The sequence below is a fragment of the Perca fluviatilis genome, chromosome 14, assembly GCF_010015445.1.
Source record: "Perca fluviatilis chromosome 14, GENO_Pfluv_1.0, whole genome shotgun sequence".
Lineage (NCBI taxonomy): Eukaryota > Metazoa > Chordata > Actinopteri > Perciformes > Percidae > Perca > Perca fluviatilis.
The window spans coordinates 11080570-11104675 of NC_053125.1; the positions used below are offsets into that span (position 1 = coordinate 11080570).

The following is a 24106-nucleotide window of genomic DNA, read 5'->3' on the forward strand; positions in this document are numbered from 1 at the left end:
CACTAATGATAATAATAAATCCTTGACAATGCAGAGAATACAATACAATGAATATTATTTTCAAGAGAAAACATGTACATTTAGCAGAGATGGCCTGATACCATTTTTTGCTTTCCGATTCCTGAACTTGCGTATCGGCCGATACCGAGTACCGATCCGATACAAGTGTGTCATATATTTTATTATGTTTTAACAACTGTATACTACTATCCCTGTATGGATGTGATATGATTTCTATCTTTGTTGTTGGTCTGGCTCAGGTTAAACTCTTTGTGAAACATGAACAAACAAAAACCATGAATGCCACAGAACTTTCTTTTATTATCCAGTTTGACAGTCAGTTATATAACGGAAAAAGAACATAAATAAACTACTTTAACGTAGATTTTCTTTAGGGCTTTATTACGTGGTATCGGATCGGTGCATTAACTCCAGTACTTCCCAATACCAATACCAGCGTTTTAGGCAGTATCGGAGCCAATACTATCTCTAACATTTAGTCAAGCAAGGGTGAAAAGTTCACTCTTGACTTTGAAAAAGTAGTTTGAAAATACAATATACAAGGATTTTCCCGGAGCTTTTAAAGGTCCCATGGCATGAAAATGTCATTTTATGAGTTTTTTTAACATTAATATGAGTTTCCCCAGCCTGCCTATGGTCCCCCGGTGGCTAGAAATTGCGATAGGTGTAAACCGAGCCCTGGGTATCCTGCTCTGCCTTTTGAGAAAATGAAAACTCAGATGGGCCAATCTGGAATCTTCTCCTTATGAGGTCATAAGGAGCAAGGTTACCTCCCCTTTCTCTGCTTTGCCCGCCCAGAGAATTTGGCCCACCCATGAGAGAGAGACATCATGGCTTTCAAAGAAGCAAAGTGGCAGTTGGTCAAGGCCACACCCCCACCCTCCACCCCCTCTCCTCTTCAAAAGCATTTAAAGCTACAGACACAGAAATGGCACATACTAAGGAAAGCTCGTTGTGAGACTGGCTCTAGTGGCTGTAATTCTGCACCAAGGCTGAATTTTGGGAAAGAGACTTCAGATACAGTATTAGGGGACCACTAAGGTCTATATAAAAGCATCCAAAAAGCACCATGTCATGGGACCTTTAACTGCAGTTGGCTGGGCAAAACCCATGAGGAGAGTGGTGAGCTCCAGAAAGCCCTGAGTTACAGGGTGTGAAATTATCAATGGAAAATATAATTGTTACACAAGAAGCTGCAACAACATTGTTATTATTTTTTTTTTTTTAAGAAATTAAAACAATGTTTAGATGGCTTAGTATTCTAAGACTAGACTTTCTGTTAGTCCCCTTTAGAAATTTCAAAACGGTGCAAAAACATCCTGCAATCCAAAACGTTTTTCAGGTTTTTCACATTCATACTAAAAAGTTGTTTTGTCACAGGGTTTCCTCCTGATTTAGCCATGCGCATAGTAAAAAAGAATAACACTGTGTGATTTAAGTTACATCATATCCTGAAGAGAACCGGTAAACGCTGTTGGCTGCTGTCTGGAGGTTCGGCCGTTTATTTCCTGGCAGAAGTACTTGAGAAATCCCCTGCACGTGAAGGGGCTGCAACCCTTATATGGTCATTCAGCCCTGAGCTGTTCCTGCCTCCAAATATCTTTTCCCATCCATGTATCATGATGCGTTTATGTGCTATGGAAGTATTATGTAATACAACGAAAACCAGGGTTTATCAATAGAAGAGTCCCAGTAGAATAAAAACACTCGTATAGATTAGCGGGAGATCTGACAAAATATGCATAAAAGTATATTCTATTAAAACAAACACCAGCAGAGAAATGTACAAATAAAAGCAGTAGCCCGACCTGTAATTGCGGGGAAAACATCAGTAACATGCAAGACGTGTATTCGTTCTGTTCATTTTGCTTCATTTTTGGTTGTCCTCTTCTTTCAAGCAGCCACTTGAAAAAAGCTACAGCTTTTATCACTGGGTCAACTTTCAAACATTTCTGCTTTGGGCGCTTTTTGTGCCGTTACAGACTTGGACACTGAAACTCCCATACTACAAGTGAAGGCAACACAGAACCCACATCTCTTACCTCGCAATGGGTCAGTTTAAAAGAAAGAGAAACTGAAAGCAGTCGCAGCATCATGTTGCATCATCGGCTGTCTGTTGCCAAACCTCGGTCGCTCAAAAGCCATCAGACACACGGGCTGAGCGCTTCACTCCGGCTGCACATTTACAGAACCAACAAGTCATCAAGCACCAGACATTAGTTTGCACGGAGATATAGCATTGCCTGTGTCACAGCCCATACTTTTATTTTTCATCGTGAGTCATTCAAAGTGCACATCAAGCTGCAGAGGCGCGCAACGTCAGACTTTGAATGGCAGCGCTTTGACCTGCGGGCGCGCAGCACGGATGATCCGGGCTGCCGGTGGACACAGACAGCCAACCGGCCAGCCAGTGTGCTGCAGGGGGAAGAGATGTCTCCGTTATTCATGGACACTGGGCAGGAGTCCAACAGCCCTGGCTCGGGGTCAGCTAACGGGAGCAACACCGCTGGATCGGTAAGTACTCCTTATCTATTAATCAATCAATCAATCATGCAAAAATAGACAATAACCACATCATATCATCTCATCACGGCTGCACTGCGATATAAATATAGGGTAACTCTTGTACTAGAACCATCACATATTCCATGTGTGTATATATATATATATATATATATATATATATAATAAATATATATAATAAATATAAATGTTACAATAAAATGTTATGTGGGAATAAAATAGAATACTCGTACATACTTATCACATTAAATGTTCATTATTTACATGTATCTATCCAACAATCTATTATATTTGTCTTTTTCAAAGTGCTATACAGATGAAGTTATTATTATAAAATCACCCTTACCAATCAAGAATAGGTCCATTGCCTTTGGGTGTCCTGTTGGGATACTGGTCGAGACAAAGCTGGGGACATTTATTGCCCACCTCGGTCTCCCCTCGTGTTCTGTCACCCAACTGTCAGGAGGCAAACATGCACCAATAGAAGCAGTCAATTATCTAAAATTGGTTTAAAAAAAACAACTGTAAAGACAAAAAAAAAGTGCATTGGAATTCCAAGTATGACAAGAATGGCGCTGTTAGAATAGTTGGCACCAGTTGTATATTATGTCTGATAATGATTGTCACTTGGCTTCAACCTGGATTCCGTCAGCTTGTTCATGCTTTGCTGCTGTTCATCCATTCTCTTATATGGGTAAATGAAAATGTTCAAGTCTTCTGTACTGTAGCTATGAATATGCTTTTAGTTGTTTATCTGTGAGGCATGCACCTCCAAATTGACATCTAGCTCTTGTTCCTGTTCAATTTGAATTACTTACTGTATGTTGCTTTGGACAAAAGTGTCAAATGCCAAATCAATGTAATGCAATCTGGTTTTCAGAGCAGGTGACCTGCCATTTGGGATAAACATTTTAATATAGACAAAATTAGTGTTTGTGGTCCCATTGTTGGTCCGCTTGAGGCAAACCCAGTGATTGATGAAATCATTAGATGCATAGACGAATCTGCGAGTTCGTGTTTTATTTTCTCTGGCAGAGAATAAAAAGATAATTTGCATTTGCAATTTGGTCAATGGCAATGTGAGCTACCTGAGTTTAACATAATGTGCTACAACACAACAACTTCCTGCTTTAATTACAAGACCACATGTGATTTCATGTGATAGGTTTGTCTCATGACCTAACGAACTATGACATCTTTTTAAAACACCATGCAATATCAAAAAGCTATTGTCTTCCTTGAAAAAGATTCCTTAAATGGCAGTAGGGGATGCCCAAAAGAGCGTTATGCACTTGAAAAACACACACGGACTCAGAATATACTGTAATTAAACCGTGGTGAGTGTGGCTAACCGTCTCTTTTGAATTCATCTTTACAGGAGAGAGAAGGAGAGTGGCAACAGATGGGAAACCGAGGAAAAAAAAGACAAGAGAAGAACAGAGACGCTGCGAGAAAGAGCCGGAGAAAACAAACCGAGAGAGCGGACGAACTTCATGAGGTTCGAAACATTCATTCCCTTATGTTTGTTCTCCCCTTCTTCCTTATACCATCATACAGTGACTTTCTGTCTCCCTTTCAGTCATCGACACACACACACACACACACACACACACACACACACACACACACACACACACACACACACACACACACACACACACACACACAGATTGTGTGACTAGTAGGGTGTGTGTGTGTGTGTGTCTTGTGTAATCTGACAACATGCTCAAAGCCGTTTCTTGTAAATACTCTGCTTTAGGAGAAGGGCTCCCTCTGGTTTGCCCTCCCTTTCCTCTCACTCACACACACACACACACACACACACACACACACACACACACACACACACACACACACACACACACACACACACTCACACACACACTCCAACCTTTTTTTTTTCTCGTCTGTACTGCTTGTTTTGTTTCCCTGAGGTGCAAATTCCACAGGTTGTGACGCACGCACGCATGCACGCCGAGCCAACTTTCTGATTGGATTAAATGAAGCAAAAGGTGTCCTGACTCAGAAACTTCATAACGTGCACTGTTGAAAAGTATTTATGGATATATTTATTTTGAAATCTGATATATTTAGGTCAAGAGCTACTGTCATGCCTCTGAAAAAAGCAAGAGGTTCTTTTAAGGACTTTTTTTTTTTTTACACATACGTTGTTGAAGGATAGAGCTCTGCATTTTCTGGTGATACTGGAGTTTGGTTTTATATTGAAATGTGTGTTGTCATTATTAATACGATTCACCACAAATTCTCAGTGTATTTTGTTTCTCAGGAGTAAGAGTAAAAATGACGCTGAAAGAATGTTTGGACATTTTGAGAAACACACGTATTCTCTCTTGCCGAGTGTTAGATGAGACGACTGATACCACTACTGTACAGATATGTTAGTGGTATAAAATCTGTTATAACTGTTCTTATTGACAATATGAAATCCAAACCTGTAGTTCACTGCCCTGCACCTAGCCACATGGTTAAAGATATTTCTCTTTGACGCTAATTACCTGTACAGTTGGCAGTTATACAGTTAACCTGTTATAACTGGTTGGATAAGTGTGTGATTTTACTGAATTTATGAATGGGTGTGTGCGTTGGAAGGAGTCCAGGCTTTTGCTTTCTCTCTTTTTTTTTTTTTTTTCTTTTTCTCTCTCTCTCTCTTTCTCTGTCTCTCTCTCTTCTCTTTCAGTTCTGCTCCTCCAGGTTTATTTTTAAGGTCTCTACCACAAACCAGTTTGACTCGGTGTCAGCAGTTCATGGTTTAAAGGGTTAGCACGCGTGACACACAACTGCATAGCACTGATCCTTTGACTGGGACCTCTGTGACCTCGGTAGAATATAGTAGAAATGGAATCCTTCTGAAGGGAAACACCATTCTTCTGAGCATTATTCAAGTCTGTACTCACCGCCATTGGTGCTCAGTGGAGATCAGTGGTGGAATGTAACAAAGTACAAATACTTCGTTACTTTACTTAAGTACATTTTTCACGTATCTGTACTTCACGCATACTTTTGACTTTGACTTTGTTACATTTTGCAGCAATTCTGATACTTTCCACTCTGCTACATTTCTACAACGTTCTGTTACATTTTCATTACATTTTCTGATCGGATCTGTTTTCCCCCCCCTGCCAAAACGTCTTCCTGACCGTCACGTACAGCCCGAGCCGGCCCGAAGTGGGAGTGGGGGAGCAGGTCAGGGATGGTAAGTGACGGTGATCCCCATAGCTCTCCGCGGGGTAGTGGAGCTGCTGAAGCCCTGACTGCTGCTGCTACGGGCGGAGATGAGAGCTCAGCAGCTCTGAGGCTTTATGAATGGTTTATAGCACGTGTCAAACTCGAGGCCCGTGGGCCAAATCCGGCCCCTTGCAGATTTAGATCCGGCCTGTATATTAGTTTGGGTTCACAATAAATTGTGGCCCGCCTAGTTGTGCGCCAAACCAAAAACACAGGAAAGTGTTTTTTAAACTGCAATTACCTGACATTCAAATCAGAATTTGGCAGATTTGCCGACTCAGAGTTTTCATATTCAGGCTGTGAAACAGGTTGTTGTTAAAAAAAAATGTATCATTGTTTTGCGTGATTTGCTAAATTGTATGATGGCTAAGGAACTCTTTTGATGACTTTTGTAGGGCTTCATGTCAACAAAAATGTGACAAAAAGCAACAAATTTACAAATGGGTGACAAATGTCTGAGAAAGCCACAAAAAAGTCAGAACAAAAATGATGAAAAAAGTGACATGCAGCAACAAAAGCACGTCAATAAACTCTACATGTCTGGCCCTTGGTGGGATTTTTCTTTTTCCAGTGTGGCCCCTAGTGAAAATGAGTTTGACACCCCTGGTTTACAGCCTGGTTGTCATTTCCTGAATGTTTGTCTCGAAAAGCGACTCCGTAAAGAGAGGGTGGTTCATTACATGGAGGACAGACCAGAGTTTAGTTGCGATTTCTGAGGCTGGTGACTCGGATGAACTTATCCTCAGCAGCAGAGGTGATTCTTGGTCTTCTTTCCTGGGGCGGTCCTCATGTGAGCCAGTTTCGTTGTAGCGCTTGATGGTTTTTGCGACTGCATTTGCGACACATTCAAAGTTCTCGCAATTTTCCGGACTGACTGACCTTCATTTGTTAAAGTAATGATGGCCACTCGTTGCTCTTTACTTAGCGGATTGGTTCTTGCCATAATATGAATTCTAACAGTTGTCCAATAGGGCTGTCGGCTGTGTATCAACCTGACTTCTGCACAACACAACTGATGGTCCCAACCCCATTAATAAGGGAAAAAAATTCCACTAATTAACCCTGACAAGGCACACATGTGAAGTGAAATCCATTTCAGGTGACTACCTCATGAAGCTCATTGAGAGAACACCAAGGGTTTGCAGCGCTATCAAAAAAGCAAAGGGTGGCTACTTTGAGGAATCTAAAATATAAGACATGTTTTCAGTTATTTCACACTTTTTTGTTAAGTACATAATTCCATATGTGTTCATTCATAGTTGTGATGCCTTCAGTGAGAATCTACAATGTAAATAGTTATGAAGATATATATATATATATATATATACATACATACATACATACATACATACATACATACATACATACATACATACATACATACATACATTAAGAGAATAAATCGTTATGCAAGTACTTACAAAGTACATTTAAAATCAGGTACTTTTTACTTTCTACTTAAGTAGGGTTGTCATTGGTACTTCTGCTTTTACTAATAAGTAAATATGTCTCTGGTTAGTTGTACTTTTACTTAAGTAGTAAGATTCAGTACTTCTTCCACCACTGGTGGAGATGAATACCTGCTGCTGTGGAGCAGGGGTGTAACGATACCATATATAGATTCAATCATCAACGATCTAATGTTATCGGTGCAAAGTGAAAATATCGATACACATAATCATCTTTAAGATGCGCCTTTATTTTGAAATTCCCACTTTATGTTTATTTGTTTTATTCAAAAGAGTGGTTTGTTTCTCATTTAAATGTTTGGAATAGCTTAGCAATGAAATTGCCAAATCATATTTTAGATTGACCTGTTTGCGGGTTGGTATGAATGTAACAATAATAATAATTAAAAGCCTAACCAGGGACAGGGGTTTCAAATTAGTCATGGCTATAAACCTGTATGCATGGCATCTACTTTGTATTCTTTATAAAGCAATGTTCTATGCATTTGTCCCTGCCAAATAAACATTAAATAAAAAAATAACTGATTGTAGTAAATAGGCGTATGGTATCGTCTCATATCTGCTCCAGGGCCCTGAATGGAATCAAATCGAACTTGTGCCGTGGCAGGCTTTATCAGTAAATATTGTATCGTTGTCCAAAGAATCTATATAATATCATATCGTAATAAAACGTGTCATTTACACCCCTACCAGGAGAAAACAATTCTAGAAACTCGAAATAGGAACAGGTCAATTTTTGACTCTTTATTTTACAGATAAAATTTACCCTCTCTGCATTGACCTGCATGGAATCACATTTTTTGCTCTCTCCACCCTCTGCTTTCGTGCAGAACTTGCAGAGCTGTCACCTAAGAGCAATATTTCAGTTCTCCTTTGAGGTTCAGACTTTGGCCGCACATTTTGTGCTTTCTTTACAGCTTAAAGAAGAGCGTCATTAGTGTTGCTTAGATGTAGTGTTTCATTCTTGCAGGCCAGCTGTGATATTACAGTATGTGTGTGAGTGGGATGTCTTTTGATGTATGTCTGTAATCAGTTTTTATGGCTATTGAGTGCCACTCTTAGGGATAATAAAGATAGACTTGACCCAACTTCACATTAACTCTTGTCATTTCTGTCCCTCTCTCTTTTTCTACCTCCCTTATCTGTCGTACCCTATATTCCTGTTTCCCTTCCCCCTCTTCTCTTAAGGAGCTCCAGTGTCTGGAGCGTTCCAATTCAGCCCTTAAAAAGGAGATTGCCGCATTGAAAAAAGACTTCCACCTTTATACGACGACATTGGAGTGCCACAAGCCTTTTTGCTGCCTCAAAGACTCCACTTCCAGCTCCAGCTCTACAACCTGCCTCTCGGTTTCCCCCAAGGCCAGCTGTCGGGCCGGCCCTCCTGCTGTCCCTCCCCAGGCCTCAGGCTCCACTTATGCTGCTGCCCCTCTGCTCTCTATCTCCTCAACCCATAGCCTGGGTCTTCAAACCAGCGACTGTGTTGGAAGCACACCTCTCTCATCTTCAACTGCTACTCCTCCAACAACCACGACATTAGCCTCACCTAGCGGCTCGTCTGCTGAACTCGCCACTACGTCCAGCTCTGTAACGGCCCCTTACTCGGCCTCTTTCTCTGCTGTCCCGGCTCCTCGCTCTTTGTTCAGCCAACATCCTCCTTCTCTAATCACGTCAAGGCAGACAAACGTTCCGCCTGTCTGCACCAGCCTTGTTTCAAACTCTGCACCCTCCATTTCTCTCACTGCAGCTGCTCAGCCTCAATCTGGCCAAAGCATCATCAATGAAAGCTCTGCAATGTCATCAAATGCTGATCTCTCTCCACTTCATTCTGGTGCACTGGATGCCTTTCTAATGAAACAGGCCACTTTTATAACTGATTCATCTAATGTAGTGCCCCCTTACTCCCATTTAGGGCCATGTCAGTTCAGCAGAAATCCAATGGATTCAAGTCCACCAACTTTTCAAGATCCTGCTCTTCAGTCCCTCTCAGCGCCGCCTCCTGACTCTGCTTTTGCCTTAAAGCCGCGTTATAGCCAACAGGTCACACTCGATCCTGCGCCTCTGCTTTCCCTGCTCACTGTCCCGAGTCCCCTTTATGTGCCTCAGACTACCTCCAGCATCTTTGATGGACCTCTCTATCAACCTCTGCCGTCGCTGCCACAACTGGGGGATATCTCAAAAGATCTCTCCCTTTCTGAGCTCCTGGAGGTCAATGATTGGATACTAAATGGGACTAGTCACCAGTAGCACTACATTGCAAACAAAGACCAGCTTTATTTTGCCAAAATGTTCCTTTAATTTATATATATATATATATATATATATATTTTTAGTAGTTTAATCAAACACTGCTGAGCAGCTGCAGAAACAAGACAGACGGACAGATTTGTACATCTGGCATCTGTATGGAGAACCGGACCGGATCAGAATATGAAAGACAGCCAGAACGAATGTCAAAATGGTCAAAGCCAATGCAGCAGAAGCAGAGATATCCCAGCTTTTAGTCCTTAGGTTGGGTCAAGCTCCAAAAACACTGGATCCTACACTTCTCACAATGCAACTAATAGCATATTTTTGGTTGGATGCTGGTAAATGCTTGGTAAATGTCTTTCAAGCTCCATGAATCCAGTTCCTGTAACGCAGGCTTTCTGTTACACATTTGTACCCTTCCAGCACAAAAAGAGAAGCTCTAAGAGCCCTAATGATGTCACTGTGGTTCTTTTCACAGAATTGACAAAGCTCCTCGAGCGCTGACAATTACCAAACGCCTAGCTAAGGTTTCAGAGACTGGAGTAATAATGAATCCGATAGGTCGCTGTTATCATTTCTTTAATCCAGAGATGAGACACCAAAAAAAAAAAAAGACTCAGCATTTAAAACTTTGACTTGTAATTTTAGATGGGGTGGAGTACTCACTTCCTTGCAACTTTAAGGAAATGTCATTAGGAGAAATGTCCATCTGTTGTGGGAGCCACAGTGTGAAGTGCCAGAGTTAACCACACAGCCATGACCCAGCTTATTTTAGCCATTATTATAATTTTACGGCAGGAAACTTTATTCTTTCTTTTTCTTTTCTTTTTACCTTTTTTTTAAAATACATAATCTTTTTTTTTTTTTTTTTTTTTAAGTTACAATTATTTATTTTTCTACATTTCAGATGATGTAATTGATGTAATTTCTTCACTTCCAATAATAGGATTGCATTATTTATACTTACTGTGATTATGCTACTATATGATAATTATTCATTTAGGTATTTTACCAGGCTTTGCTTACAACGGTGGATCTCCAACCAGATAAAGTGGGCAACTGCCCAGGGCCCCAAACGCTCGATGGTGTTTTAAGCCCCCACCGTCCACTTCAAGGCAGCGCTGCGACCGTCGACTTCAAGGCACCTAACCCTAACCTTAACCCTAACCCCTGCCTAATCCTAGTACATTCCATGCAGCGCTGCCTGGAAGACGACGTTGGGGGCTTAAAACACCAAACACCGCCCCAAACCCTCAGGGGCGTGAATGTGTGTCTGTTAGATTGTGGTAATTTGATACATTGCTAATAATGGTGCAAACATTTTTGTAATTGGTGCTACATGACCAGAGAAAATGAAGATAAGAAGCTTTGATATTCCCTTTCGCTCAAAAGAAACCCTGCAACTACCAGAATGCGCTGCGCTGCACCGGACCGGACCGATAAATGCTCGCGGTGGGTGACATAATGCGAGCTCATCAGTATTGACACAGAATAGCGGCCGGCTGCTACAAACAATCTCATAGAACAGTTAAACAGTTAGCCGATTTTTTCCCCTGGGCCCCCCAGTGGTTAAATCCAGCCATGATTACATGGACAATCAGCGACAACTCAAGATCTAATGGCCCACCCCTGTGGGTCTAAACCTATGATATGAATTATGATTAATAATTCCCTTATTGTGTTTATTTCAAGTGACTAAAATGAGAGAAATTCTTCTATTTTACTCTTCCTCTCCCTGTAAATGAGAATAAGAGAACCATGGGGCTGCTCCAACCTGTTGGAACTACTGCTGGTAAGAAATTAGGAGTGGATTGTATTATGTTTTTAAGTTAGGTAAACATAGCTAAGCTTACGCACATTGATTGTATTGAAATGACGACTTTGGTTTTTCAAAGGATGATTCATGTTGATTATTCTGCTTTATATACTCTATATCTGCAGGTATAGGATATATAGGAGGGTGTGCTCCACACAGACGTTTGGGATTCAGTGTGGGGTGTATGAGTTGTGATTATTTTGTATTTATCATGCATTAGATTAATATATTTATTCTGCAACACTGGTTGCAATAGAAAAGTTAATTACAAATAAAAACATTTTAATAACGTGTTATTTCACTTTTTCTCAATTAACAATTCAGTTCTATATGTAAAACAATATCCTTTATCTACAATTAAATTAAGCTGCGTAACTTTTGAAAGAACATATAACCCATTACATTTCTTACAAATTAAAAGTTGTATTAATTAGCAATAAAACACCCTTGATCGGTGCTACAGCCTTATTTGCTTTGGTATGATTGGTAGATTTTGGTGGCGAATGTTAGCAAACCTCATGTTGCTGTATAACTGACAGGACTAACTTTACGGACCTGACCTTTTCTTTTCCACATATGCAAGTGTTGCACTACAATTTAGCATTTTCACATAAATGTTATGTGGCCACAAGTGACATTCAACAAGAGTTAGTCAAAGTTTGGTAGATAGTACACTGTTCACAGGACATCAATATTGCAGATTATGGCTTACGTATAGACCGTTTTGTCCATGCAAGTGGTGTGGCTCTGCGATGCAACCTCAGCCTGTCTCGGTCAGGCCACCTTGGTTCACATTTATTTGTTTATTTGACAGGGACAGTGCTCATTATTCAAATGCAAACTAACCGTAAATGAGCCAGAGTTAGCTCAGCAGGCTAATTAGGCGGTAGTGAAGCTACGCCGTTCGCACAGCAGGGCTGTGGAACCCTATTATTGCTTTCCTAAGGTTTCTTATTCTTCCGCCGATAAAACACATGCTACAGCCTAAACCGTACATGGTGGGGGGGTTTTCAGGACTGGTCCAGATCACTGCAAGGACCACGGACAAAAAAATTCAGCCACTTACACCACTAGGTGGCGCTATAGCAGAAAATACGCGTTTGGCCTTATAACTCCCACACCGTACACCCGATATAAAAAAACCATACATCTACGCGTTCACTGGATCCAGCTGAATCACGTGGTATAGGCCACGCCCATTTCCGCCTAGACTTTTATGCCGGAAAATCGTGATTTATCGTAAACCTGCTTTTTCGTACTCCTCCTAGACCGTGCGACCGATCTGCATGAAACTTGGTACGTAGCCTCTCCAGACCGACCTGACAAAAAGTTATCAAAATAATTTTTGTCGGATGAAAATTTCGTGAATTACGCACAACCAAATTTGTGTAGCTAGCTACGAAGAGACAAACATTGCCATATCTCGGCCAAAATAAATGGTATCATCGCAAATCTTTAGAATCTTGTTTGGCATGACCCCCTAAGGCTCCCCAATCAGTTTCTCAAAAATTGGCCACTAGGGGGCGCTACAAGTACAAAAAGTTTATATCTCATGAACGGCTCATCCAATTTTTACGAAATTTTGAGTGTACCATCTCGGCCCACTCCTGAGGCCACGCCTACAGGGTACTGATTCGTCAAAGTGGGCGTGGCCTATGGGACCCAGGTTTGGATTCACCACTTACATTAATGTGAGCAACTTAAAATTTACAGCATAGATGGACAATGGGTCATGGACCTTACCTACCAAAAATTACATACATGCACCACTAGGTGGCGCTATAATGACGTAAAACTTGTTTTTGCCTATAACTCCCACAGTCTACATCGCAGATTAGAAACCCTTATATCCATGTGTTCCTTGAATCCATCTGAGTCTAATGACATAGGCCTCGCCCATCTGCGCTAAGAAGTTTTTTCACAATATCGCGCAATGCGCAAAACCAATGTTTCGAACTCGTCCTAGGCCGTGCAAGATATTGGTACGAAACTTGGCAGGTAGCATCTCCATACGGACCTGACCTAAATTTATCAAAAGAATTTAGCTACGTTACACCATTCGCAATTTACAAGCAAACTAATTTTCGTAGCTAGCCACAAAACACGAACGTTAGCATATCTCGGCCAAATTAATAGGTATCGGAGCAACCTTGGTATTGTTGTTCGACATCCCACTCCAAGCCTCCCTACCAAATTTGGTGAAAATCGGCCGTTAAGGGGCGCTATAATGAACGTAGAGGCCTTTTGGCAAATAAGTCAATGCATTTAAATGGGAATAATTTGCAATGAAATATCTCTGCTGCAGTAAATGCTATCATCACAAAACTTGAGATTATTGTTCGACATGCCACTCCGCGGCTCTCCACCAGATTTGGTGATGATTGCCCTTTAGGGGGCTCTATAATTAAGGTAGAAGTGTTTTGGCCTTTTATGCTATGAAGAGTAAATTTGCAATTGCAATTCACTACATACTTTGGACCTCGCACTTGGTCAAATTTCCTGACTTTTGCCTCGCCGCCATCGTGCTTTGGGTTCTCCTTTCGCGGGCTCCGCTTCTGTGGGCTCTTAGCGTCGTCAGGGGCGACTCGCGCCAGGGGGGGACTGGCGCCAGGGAGGCTTGGACCCCGTTCATAACTGCTTGCAGTTCTAGTTTTCATTTGTTGTCCCTGGCCAGTTTTAAAATGGAAACCTAAAAAATAAAATACAATAAACTGATTTAATACAGTCGGCACGTAAAAGCAACGTACACAGACCAACATTCGGACAGGCACAATGCACAACAACAAGTAACTAACACAACACATCAGACAGCAAACGACGAAACAAGACAAATCTGCAGGCAGGCAGCAAAAGTCAGCAGGCAGTCAGCAGTCTAATGTGCACATATCTGGTTATCAATAAGCCAGTTCTTCAGCTGACCAGTAAAAGAACGATAAGTATTTACTTCTCTTATCTGCATTGGCAACATATTCCAGTCTTCAGATGCTGTTACAGAGAACGCTGGCTGACCAAAAGCACTTCTTCGAGTGGGAATGATACAGTCCCCTCTTGTGGTGCCCCTGGTAACATGAAAGGCCGCTCTCTGAACAACATGTTTTCACTGGTGGCTGAGCAGTGTTATGTAAGATCTTATAAACTAGACAAAATTTACCATATTTAATCAGGTTTTTCCAACTTAAAAGTATAAAAAATTTGACAGCTGTGATAACTGTTGGGTTTCTGATCTAGAACTTTGAGAGTACGTTTATATAGAGTTCCAAGTGGCTTCCTTGTGGATTTGTTAGCCTGAGCCCAGCTATTAAAACAATACTGTATGTAAAATGCGAGATAATCATGGCATTCATAAATATCATAGCAGTTTTAAAGCTGAGTGATTGTCTGACAAATCTAAAGTTCCTCAACTTAACTCTTTTGCATATACTTTTAACATGAGATTGAAATATCTCAATAAACACCCATTGGATGGATTGTCATGAAATTTTGTGCAGATGTTCAAGGTCCCCAGAGGAGAATCCTGACGACTTGGGTGATCCCCTGACTTTTTTTTTTAGTGCCACCATCGGGGGGCCTGTTTCACAAAACCAAGATAAGGGATTAAGCCGGGATTTCCCAGTTATCCTGGATGAATTTAGCCTTGACTCGGTTTCACGAAAGTGGAGGCCCATAAATCACCATGGAGATTTATTCTGTGCAGCTAGCCTGCTCCCGACCAGGCTAACAGCTAGGATTTATTTAATCCTGGAGCCTTTTCTGATCACCCAGCACTGGTTTTACCCTGTTATCAGCCTGGATTAAAATACAACAGGTGCATATTGCTGTTCATTTAAGTACTGATATTATTTAAAGTTGTGACCATTATTTTTTTTTTATAATTATTCATGTGACAGTCATTGTTACTGTTATATTGCTGTATGAAGACTGCTGTTCACATATTGTTCTTAGAAGTTTGATGAATATATTATGGCAGTTGTTGAGATAATTAGAAAAGGCTGATAAAATTTCAAATGTGTTTTAAATGAAGTCTTTTACTAATGGCAATACATACAATGCTGTACATTTCTATAGTTGACCAATGCCCTTGAATTATTTTAGTTGATTATTTTTTTTTAAATTCTTTAACAATAAGGATCATGTTTGGTCCACTTCCATGTGCATTGTATTTGGCATTCTTAGCACACAATTTATGTTGTCCAGTAAACTGGGACTATGATTTGGGAGGATTGTACAATTTTAAGAACATATCCTAATTGTACAATCCTCCCAAATGATAGTCTTAGTTCACTGGACCAGTAACTATCTAGTGATGTAGGCACTACATCATGTAACAACAGGGAGAGGACACCCCAATGGTTTTTGACCTTATATTTTGCTGGGGGGAATAACAGATGGATATACTCTGTTCCATTCATGTTTACAGTGTGCATGGGATTTATCACTTAATTATCTTTATAGTTTCTAGATTTTAGAGTCCAATTTCTTCAGTGTCTTTATTTTCTATGTCCATACATATGAGGGAGTAAGGCATATAATATGTAGAGAAGGAAACTCGTCCTCTATAAAAAATAAAACAAACGCGAAAAAAAGTGTGGCAGATAATAGCGGACCGACTGAATGATAGTCTAAAAATATACATTTATGAACTACTGCTCTTAACTGAAACCATTCAATGAGTCACTGTCATTTGCAAAAACGAACAGTTGTACACTTTGCATTAAAAGCGAGCGGTGGAAGTTAATATGACTTAGGAAATGTATATTTTAGCCCATGAGAGAGAGAGAGAGGAACAGAGTGAAAGAGATATTTACGCATCATATTCCAGCGTCATAGAAAATTGATCTTCATGGTAAATTTCCTGAGTAACATTATCTTCTGCTCACTTTTAAGGCAAAGAGTACAACTGTTAATTTGTGCAAATGATTAGTAGCCTAATCCTTGAATGGAATGATTATGACGGCTTCAATTCAGAGCCGTGGTCAGTTAATGTAATAGTTAATATTTAGGCTACAATTACGTTTCACAGCGGCCGTGTTTCTTTTCTTTTTAATTCAATTCAATTCAATTTTATTTATAGTATCAAATCAAAACCGAGTTATCTCGAGACACTTTACAGATAGAGTAGGTCTAGACCACACTATAAATTCCAAAACCCCAACAATCACTGTAATTCCCTCAAGAGCAAGCATTGGCAGTGGCTGTTGCAACAGTGGCGAGGAAAAACTCCCTTTAAAGTCACTGTTCCATTATCTTCAATGTGACTATTATGTGCCACTGTTCATCACACCCCCAACCGGCCCCGTCAGACACCGCCTACCAAGAGTCTGGGTCTGCCGAGGTTTCTTCCTAGAGAGAGGTGCCGGATCGGGCTTGAACTCTCCCCTGCCGGATCGGGCTGTACTGGCCTGCCTCCCTCTACTCTCACTATTATTATTTTATACAAATAATGTGTTTCACGTCATCATACTTCCACAAGAAGCTGCTGCTCACTCTGTTTAAAGTATGTACAATGCGTATTCTCCATTTTGGCATCAGTAAATCTGTGATCGACCTCGCGGTCTTTTGAGGATTGCCGTGGACGCGCATCTTTCTGAATGACTTCAGCCTGGCTCGACCTAGTCGCTCCTCCTCAGCCTGGCTTGGCATTCGTGAAACGCACCAAGCCAGCATGCACAGATTAGACTAGGTCAAGCCTCGCTTTATCAGTTGTCCTGGATTTATATAGTCTGCTTTTGTGAAACAGGCCCCAGGTGTGCTTTTGAGTGAAATGTTTTAACAACTGTAGGATGGATTGCCATGACATTTGTTACAGACGTTCCCGCTTCCCTCAGGAAGAATTGTCATAACTTTGGTGATCCTCTGACTTTTCCTCTTCTCTTAATTTGTCTAATACTTTGGTTTATGAGCAACTACTTTTCCAAAGCTAATGACATTTTCAGCCTCAGCTGTACTTTGTGCATGTTCTGTGCTAATTAGGAAATCTTAGCACACTAACATGCTAAACTAAGAGGGTCCAGCATGTTAGCATTGCCATTGTGAGTATGTCTGCGTGCAGATGTTAGCATTTTTGCTCAAAGCGCTGCAGCCTCACAGAGCCGCTAGCATTTAGTCTCGTTAATAGATTATACAGTCTATAAATTAGAATGTGAACAAATGTTACCAGATTGAATATAGACTTGAGAAGATGTTTGATAGATTCTCTCCCAGTTGTTATAGAGTACGATGCAATAATAGAGTGCTGTTAACCAGAGTGTTTCTAAATGTCAGGCCGGTATTATAACAGCCAGCAAATGAGTTCGCAGACCGGCAGCAGCGCTCCAAAGCCACTTACCGGACTACCGGTCCCCCCGGTATTTTGACCCAGAAGGCAACCGGCTGAGCTCATCTGCGACACAACATAGAGGAGGGGAAGGAGGAATATAGGAGGAGAGAAAGGGGCGCAGGCGCGTGGTATTACGCACGCCCTTGTACTGAATATAAGATGATAAGGCTGGAGAGTTTATTTATTTATTTATTTTTTATGGTGAGAAGAGCAGTAAGGAGGGTTCAAGGCTGGCAGCGCAAACACACCACCAAAACACATCCACTGCCAGCCAAGGTGTGACTTTGAGAGGGAGACGATAGCGCGTGGATAATTGCGCTTCGGAGTGCGCGAGCGTGCGCGTGAGAGAGATAGAACAAGTGGCTTATAATAGTGAAGGCAAGAACAATGGATGGGACTTGATCTTCAAAGCCAAATACGTGTACCCCGCGTACACGCGCAATCAACACACACACACGCGCGCGCTCACCTCAAATAAGAAGCGAGAAAAATGGGGAAAGGGAGGGGAGGAATGGGGGAGGCGGGGAGTCAGACAGAAACACTGATGAGCGGTGCGTTGATGGAGAATCGAAGCGAATATTTCCTAACCGGATGAGACGGCAGCCAGAGGTTTGGCAGAGGTGATGCAGTGACAGCAGAGGAGCGCGATGCACTAATGACGCATCTGTTTAAAATGAACCGGGTTTAAGAGGCAAAGCCAGGCCACATAAATAAAGGCAAATAAATAAATAAATCCATCCTATAGCGTCATCCGCATTGAGGAGCCTCACTCCTCTCTCTCCTTGCACCACCTTTGGGCTAAGGAACCAGTGGCAAGATTGTCAGAGTGAGATAAGTCAGCATCTGGTTACAGCTTTCAAAATAAAACCTTTGTTAATGCACCTCCCTTGTAATATGTGTGGCACTGATACCTTTACTGCGTGGCTTCTTGTTTTTGAATAGAATATGTTATGCATGTAATATCCAGGTGTGTTAGTTCACCACTTCAGGAAGTTAAATAATCAGGGTGTTCTGATGTAAATGTTAGCAGGACTGTGGAGAAAATGATAACCATATCGATGTCATGCCCAGGGTTGAAATAACTGGGGCTGGCTATATATGCATTAAACAATATTTTGTACATCTGGGGGAAATAGTGGGCATTGCGAGCAATAGTGAGTATCTATAAACATAAAGAGTAACTGCTATGATTTAATTTTATAAGGGGAGGCTGCAAAAATATTTGCACAGACCTTAAAATAGAGAGACATTTGGGCAAATTAATGCAGATTCAATATATGGAAAATGTAACAAATGGCTATACTTGATCTTTCTCCGCTGATGTCCACTGGCTCTTGTCAGATGACTTTGACCCCTTCTTGGTCAATACTGAGGGCATCATTTGTTCAGGGTTCAGTGTAATGTATGTACCGTATGTGTATTGTTTGGTGAGATAATTAAGAGATCCTGCAACAAATAATTTGCTGTCATTACTTGACCCTTCAAATATAGGCCCACTGGTTCAGCTGTTTTGTTGAGTGAATGCTTGAATGCAATTAGATGCAGAGTCTGCCTCGAGGAACTCCAATGCAATCTTTTGAGTTCTAAGAGACCAGCATTTTGATACATCTTGTGGTCTTTCTGGGCTGAAACGCTGACCTCTGGCATTTTAAGATGAAAAAAGATTGCACTGGAGTTCTGAGTGTGAGACTTTCCTCTTCCTTTTTTTGATGTCTAACTGCAAGCCAGCAGCTCACTTCAAAAGATATGTGTTTTCATTCAGTTCTTAAAGGTCCCATGATATGGTGCTCTTTGGATGCTTTTATATAGACCTTAGTGGTCCCCTAATACTGTATCTGAAGTCTCTTTCCAAAAATTCAGCCTTAGTGCAAAATTACAGCCACTAGAGCCAGTCCCACAATGACCTTTCCTTAGGATGTGCCATTTCTGTGTCTCTAGCTATTGAGGAGGAGAGGGGGGGGGTCAAGGTGGAGGGTGGGGGTAAGGCCTTGACCAACTGCCACTTTGCTCGTTTGAAAGCCATGATGTCTCTCTCTCATGGGTGGGCCAAATTCTCTGGGTGGGCAAAGCAGAGAAAGGGGAGGTAACCTTGCTCCTTATGACCTCATAAGGAGAAGATTCCAGATCGGCCCATCTGAGCTTTCATTTTCTCAAAGGCAGAGCAGGATACCTAGGTCTCGGTTTACACCTATCGCCATTTCTAGCCACTGGGGGACCATAGGCAGGCTGGGGGAATGCATATTAATGTTAAAAAAACTCATAAAGTGAAATGTTCATGCCATGGGACCTTTAAGAAATCTTGTGATGTAAGTAAGCCTCACACTGCAGGCCTAGGTTTACCAACCTATCTGGGGATAGGCTACTTTAACCTTACAGTGCTTACTTACTGTTGTTTGCCTACATTGTGCCTTTTTTAAATTCACTGTTGGTGGAAATAAGTTTAGAACTTGAGTTGTTTTCCCACAAATAGCATGAACAGGTGTCAATGGGCAGATCATATCTGTAATTCAGGCTTAAAGTAAACCTTTTGATGTAATATTTCCTTTATTAGGCCCATTTAATCCTGGATTGCCGACTGGGCAATATAGGCAACTGCCAGTGACCCCCCCCCCCCCAGGGGCCCTGAAAAGCCCCAGGTTCACTCTACAACTGGCAGTCTAGGTTTATTAATTCTATTTGAAATACGGGAGTTACTAAAGCAAAAATATCATCTGGCATAATAACAGCCTTTAAATGAGTCTTATTTACCTGATCTTGGGGCCCTGTCTTGAAAGGGTCCTGTTCATTTTTTACCTTTTGCAACAAAATATTCCACCGTAGGAACAGGGTATGTCGTGCATAGCAAGTTATTTTGGACCCACTTACTAATTTTTGCCCCAGTGATCCAGCCATGAGTCAATTTCTATAGACCATCTTTTCCACTTTTTATTTTCGCTATTATTTTATTTTGAAAGCCAGGGTGCCTAATTTCCGGTGCATTCCTGACTCACCGCGTGCTTCTTGACGCAGCTCGCTGAGAGGCGCTGTAGGACGACCGGATAACGGGAACCGAGAAGGGGGACAGGAGCAAAACGCGTCAGTCTGACAGACATAGACGGGGGTGCTATTGTATAACACAGGCCTTCAGTCTTTTCACTCCAGCTTTCCACTTTCCAGGAGGAGCGGGCTGCTTTCTGTTATTGACGTGTTTTCTTTTTTTTTCCCCTCTCTCTCACCGCGGAGGTAGAGACGGAGCGCCGCAGCGGGGCTCAGGCTGGCGGAGGACCTGCACATGTCGGCGCGCTGAGGGAGCGTTTGTTTCCCCGCCCTGATACGGTTGGAGGACGGCAGGAGGAGGAGGAGGAGGAGGCTTTGTGGAGGGGTGTACACCGCGACGAGAACAACATTATCCACTTCTGAGAGAAAAAATAAATAAATCCAAACAGGTGCGGCCGTTTTAACTGTCGAAAGAGGATCCGTTAAAAACGAGCGAGAAGGACAACAGTGATGCGGCAGCCGAGGTGGGCCCAGATTGATGATTTTATGATATCATCCACCGCCAGGACCGATCACTGATTTTATTGATAAGGAGCATCATCGAGGAGGAAAAAAAGCTCTAAACTGACCTGGGGTCCGTTTGTTTGTTTGTTTGTTTTTGAGCTGGATATGAGCAGAACAGGAGGTGCCTGATCACAGTGATTTCTTTACATAAGGATCTTTGTAAATTAAGAAGAAGAAATACATATCCAAATTTAGGCCGATGACAGTCTGTGTGTGACGCCAATACAGCAGCAGAGAGGCGTGTGTGTGTGTGTGAGTGAGTGTGAGTGTGAGTGTGTGTGTGTGTGTGTGTGTGTGAGAGAGAGAGAAAAAAAAAAAAAAAAAAAAAAAAAACAAAAGAAAAAAAAACGCCTGTCTGAGCATCATCTGGTAGCTGCACAGGCTACTTCTCCACGGGGATGATACAGAAGCGATTTAGCATCTGTGCGTGAAATACAGAAGAATCAGGGATGCTGCTGATGCTGTTGCTGCCATTTCCAGTCCGGCTCTGATAGAGACAGCGAGGCGCGCAGCACGGGACTGGACATCCACAAGATATCTCTCCTCACCTCTCCTCCGCCTCTGCACCTTCTCCCCCCCCCCCTCCCCCTGTATCTCTCCCCCCTCTCCTCCTCCCTCCCTCCTTCCTCCTCTTCCTCCTCCTCCTCTATTAATTCTGATCAATTGATAATCCACCTGTGATTCAGGAAAACACAAACTCTTCCATCCTTAGCTCCATTCTCTCCTCCACTCACACACATCCTCTCAAGCGCTTCCTTACGCACTCACACACGCAAAGGCACGCGCGCACGCCCCACCACCGCCATCCACAGCCATCATGGAGACGACCAAGCTGCCTCCGACCAGCCCGTCCTCGCCGACCACCAGCTTCTCGGTGCCGTCCGCGGAGAAGGTGGATGGCTTCCCGCGGAGGTCGATGCGCAGAGCCCGGCAGAGGAGGTCCCACAGCTCGTCCCAGTTCCGCTACCAGAGCTCCCAGGTGGAGCTCACCCCGCTGCCCCTGCTCAAAGGTGAGACGCTGTTTCAGCAGCCATGGGTCAGTGTATTCTAGGGCTGGGCCTACCATAGGAGATGAAGGGCCTAACAAGGCCACCATAAACACACTGTGTTCACTTTATATAAATCTTCTTCATTCTTCACACCTCCAACTGAATGCCATCTTCTGACTACAAGACACCCTTTGATCAGTTCTGTGCAGAGGGGCTATTGATGCATTTACTATTGATACAGTATATGTCCACTGATACATGTTGTCCTCTCTGTGCGTGTCCTTTCTAACTGACAGAGGGGATAGCAATGGCTTTAAATTATGATCTGATGATCTGGTGGGAGCCAGTCTGGTTTGGGATTCATTTAAAGGCCTGTTGTTGGAATATTCAGTTTTAGGGCTCCAACTAACCATTATCTTCATTAATAATTAATTATTTGTCAATTAAATTACAGAAAAGAGTGAAAAATGTCCATCGCAGTTTCCCAAAGTCCACAACAACGTCTTCAGATGTCTTGTTTTGTCCGACCAACAGCCAAACCCCAAATAAATCCGGTTTACAATGATTTACAACAAAGAAAAGCTGTAAATCCTTGGCGCTGGGGAAGCTGATATCAGTGATTTCTTGTTTGAAAAAGGATTCCAAAGGTTAATTGATTTTCACAAAAGTTTCATATACATTTTCTGTCACTCGTCTTATCGATTAATTCAATAATTTCAGAGGTCTATTCTGCCCCTTCTTATATTTAGATTAAACTGGGATTGAATTGCTGCTGAAGCAGATGAAAATGGTAACATAAAAAAATTACATTGTAGGAGGGCTACCAGATAGGTAAATGGTTAATATTTCTTCCAATCGTCCTAATTCTTTAGTAACAAACATCAACTCAATTACAATTTTGCGTTGTCGTCTACTTGATTGTGAAAGTGTGTTTTTTGGAAAATATGCTTTAAACTGTGGCTCAGGATGTGTTTGTCTAAGCGTTCATGTATGCAGAGTCACTGAGCTTGATGTGTACCACTTACACGCTCGTTAAAATGCAATATCATCAAACATCAGCTTGTCTCCGTGATTAGTTGATGGGGAAATGGGAGAAGCATCTCCTCATTATGAGGCCTTTGCCTTTGACAGACCACTGGTGCATTAATCGCCTAGATTAGATAAACCTCAAACAGAAAAACATAGAATACAAAACTTATTTGTCCATATTGTGGCTATGTAAAGATCTTGACATGCAGAACGGTATAACATCCCTGCACTATTTTGCAGGTATGTTTTTGCCATAAGTTTAATCCCAGAGCTGCTGTTACTACACAGAGACCACTTTGATCTTTGTATGCTTGTTCAATATGTTCTCACAATTCATTTTCAAAAATACTGTAATGCTGCCTACATTTCCTATTGACCCACCTGCTCAACCCGCAGACATGTCTGGGTGGGGTTTGGTGTAATACAGACCAAAATAGTAGGATGTTGTAACCGGTAATTCGATTTAGGGCAATTCATAAAAATGCCAAACATGTTCTGGTTTCAGCTTTCAAATGTGAGGATTTGCTGGTTGTCTGTTTAATAGTTATAAATTGAATATTTTAGGGCTTTCTGGATGGTTATTTGACAAAAAAAAAACACATGTTTAAATGTCACCATGGACTCTGGGCACTCTGGGTTAAGCATTGCTGAAGAGTCCATAATGAAAAAAATCATTAGCAGCAGCCCTACGGTAAACATCAGCATGTGTAGTGGGCAAAAACGAACGGAGAAGGTACTCATTGCTGATAAAATTACCTAAAGATGGAGAAAGATGATCCATTCAAGTTCATACTTTAAAGCCACACTATTTCATTTCTGAATGAAGAAAATTACACGTTCCTCTTCTTAAACACGAAAGGTTTCGATTCATAAGAGATAAAACACACCCTTATTCACTATACCCAGATGT

At 41.8% G+C, this 24106-nt stretch overlaps 2 protein-coding genes across 3 annotated transcripts in view; both read left to right on the forward strand.

The window, feature by feature from the left end:
* Positions 1 to 2411: 2411 nt before the first annotated feature.
* batf2 (basic leucine zipper ATF-like transcription factor 2) lies at positions 2412 to 11611 on the forward strand. The gene is made up of 3 exons (XM_039821830.1): positions 2412 to 2535; positions 3923 to 4042; positions 8448 to 11611. The coding sequence occupies exons 1-3, from the start codon at positions 2452 to 2454 to the stop codon at positions 9501 to 9503; spliced, it is 1260 nt and encodes a 419-aa protein (XP_039677764.1). The 5' UTR covers positions 2412 to 2451; the 3' UTR covers positions 9504 to 11611.
* A 9921-nt stretch (positions 11612 to 21532) lies between these two features.
* The window catches only part of ppp2r5b (protein phosphatase 2, regulatory subunit B', beta), a 38596-nt gene continuing 36022 nt past the window's right edge, over positions 21533 to 24106 (forward strand). For both annotated transcript variants that reach the window (XM_039822716.1, XM_039822717.1), the window contains exon 1: positions 21533 to 22188. In XM_039822716.1, the coding sequence (XP_039678650.1) occupies positions 21996 to 22188 (193 nt within the window). In that variant the 5' untranslated portion in view covers positions 21533 to 21995. The remainder of the gene's footprint in view (positions 22189 to 24106) is intronic.

Excerpts from the sequence above, each read along its gene's own strand:
- batf2 (XM_039821830.1), top strand. The coding sequence starts at position 2,452 with ATGTCTCCGTTATTCATGGACACTGGGCAGGAGTCCAACAGCCCTGGC. Across the intron at positions 2,536-3,922 it reads GGAGCAACACCGCTGGATCG|GAGAGAGAAGGAGAGTGGCA; the intron begins GTAAGTACTCCT and ends TCATCTTTACAG. Across the intron at positions 4,043-8,447 it reads GAGCGGACGAACTTCATGAG|GAGCTCCAGTGTCTGGAGCG; the intron begins GTTCGAAACATT and ends TCTTCTCTTAAG.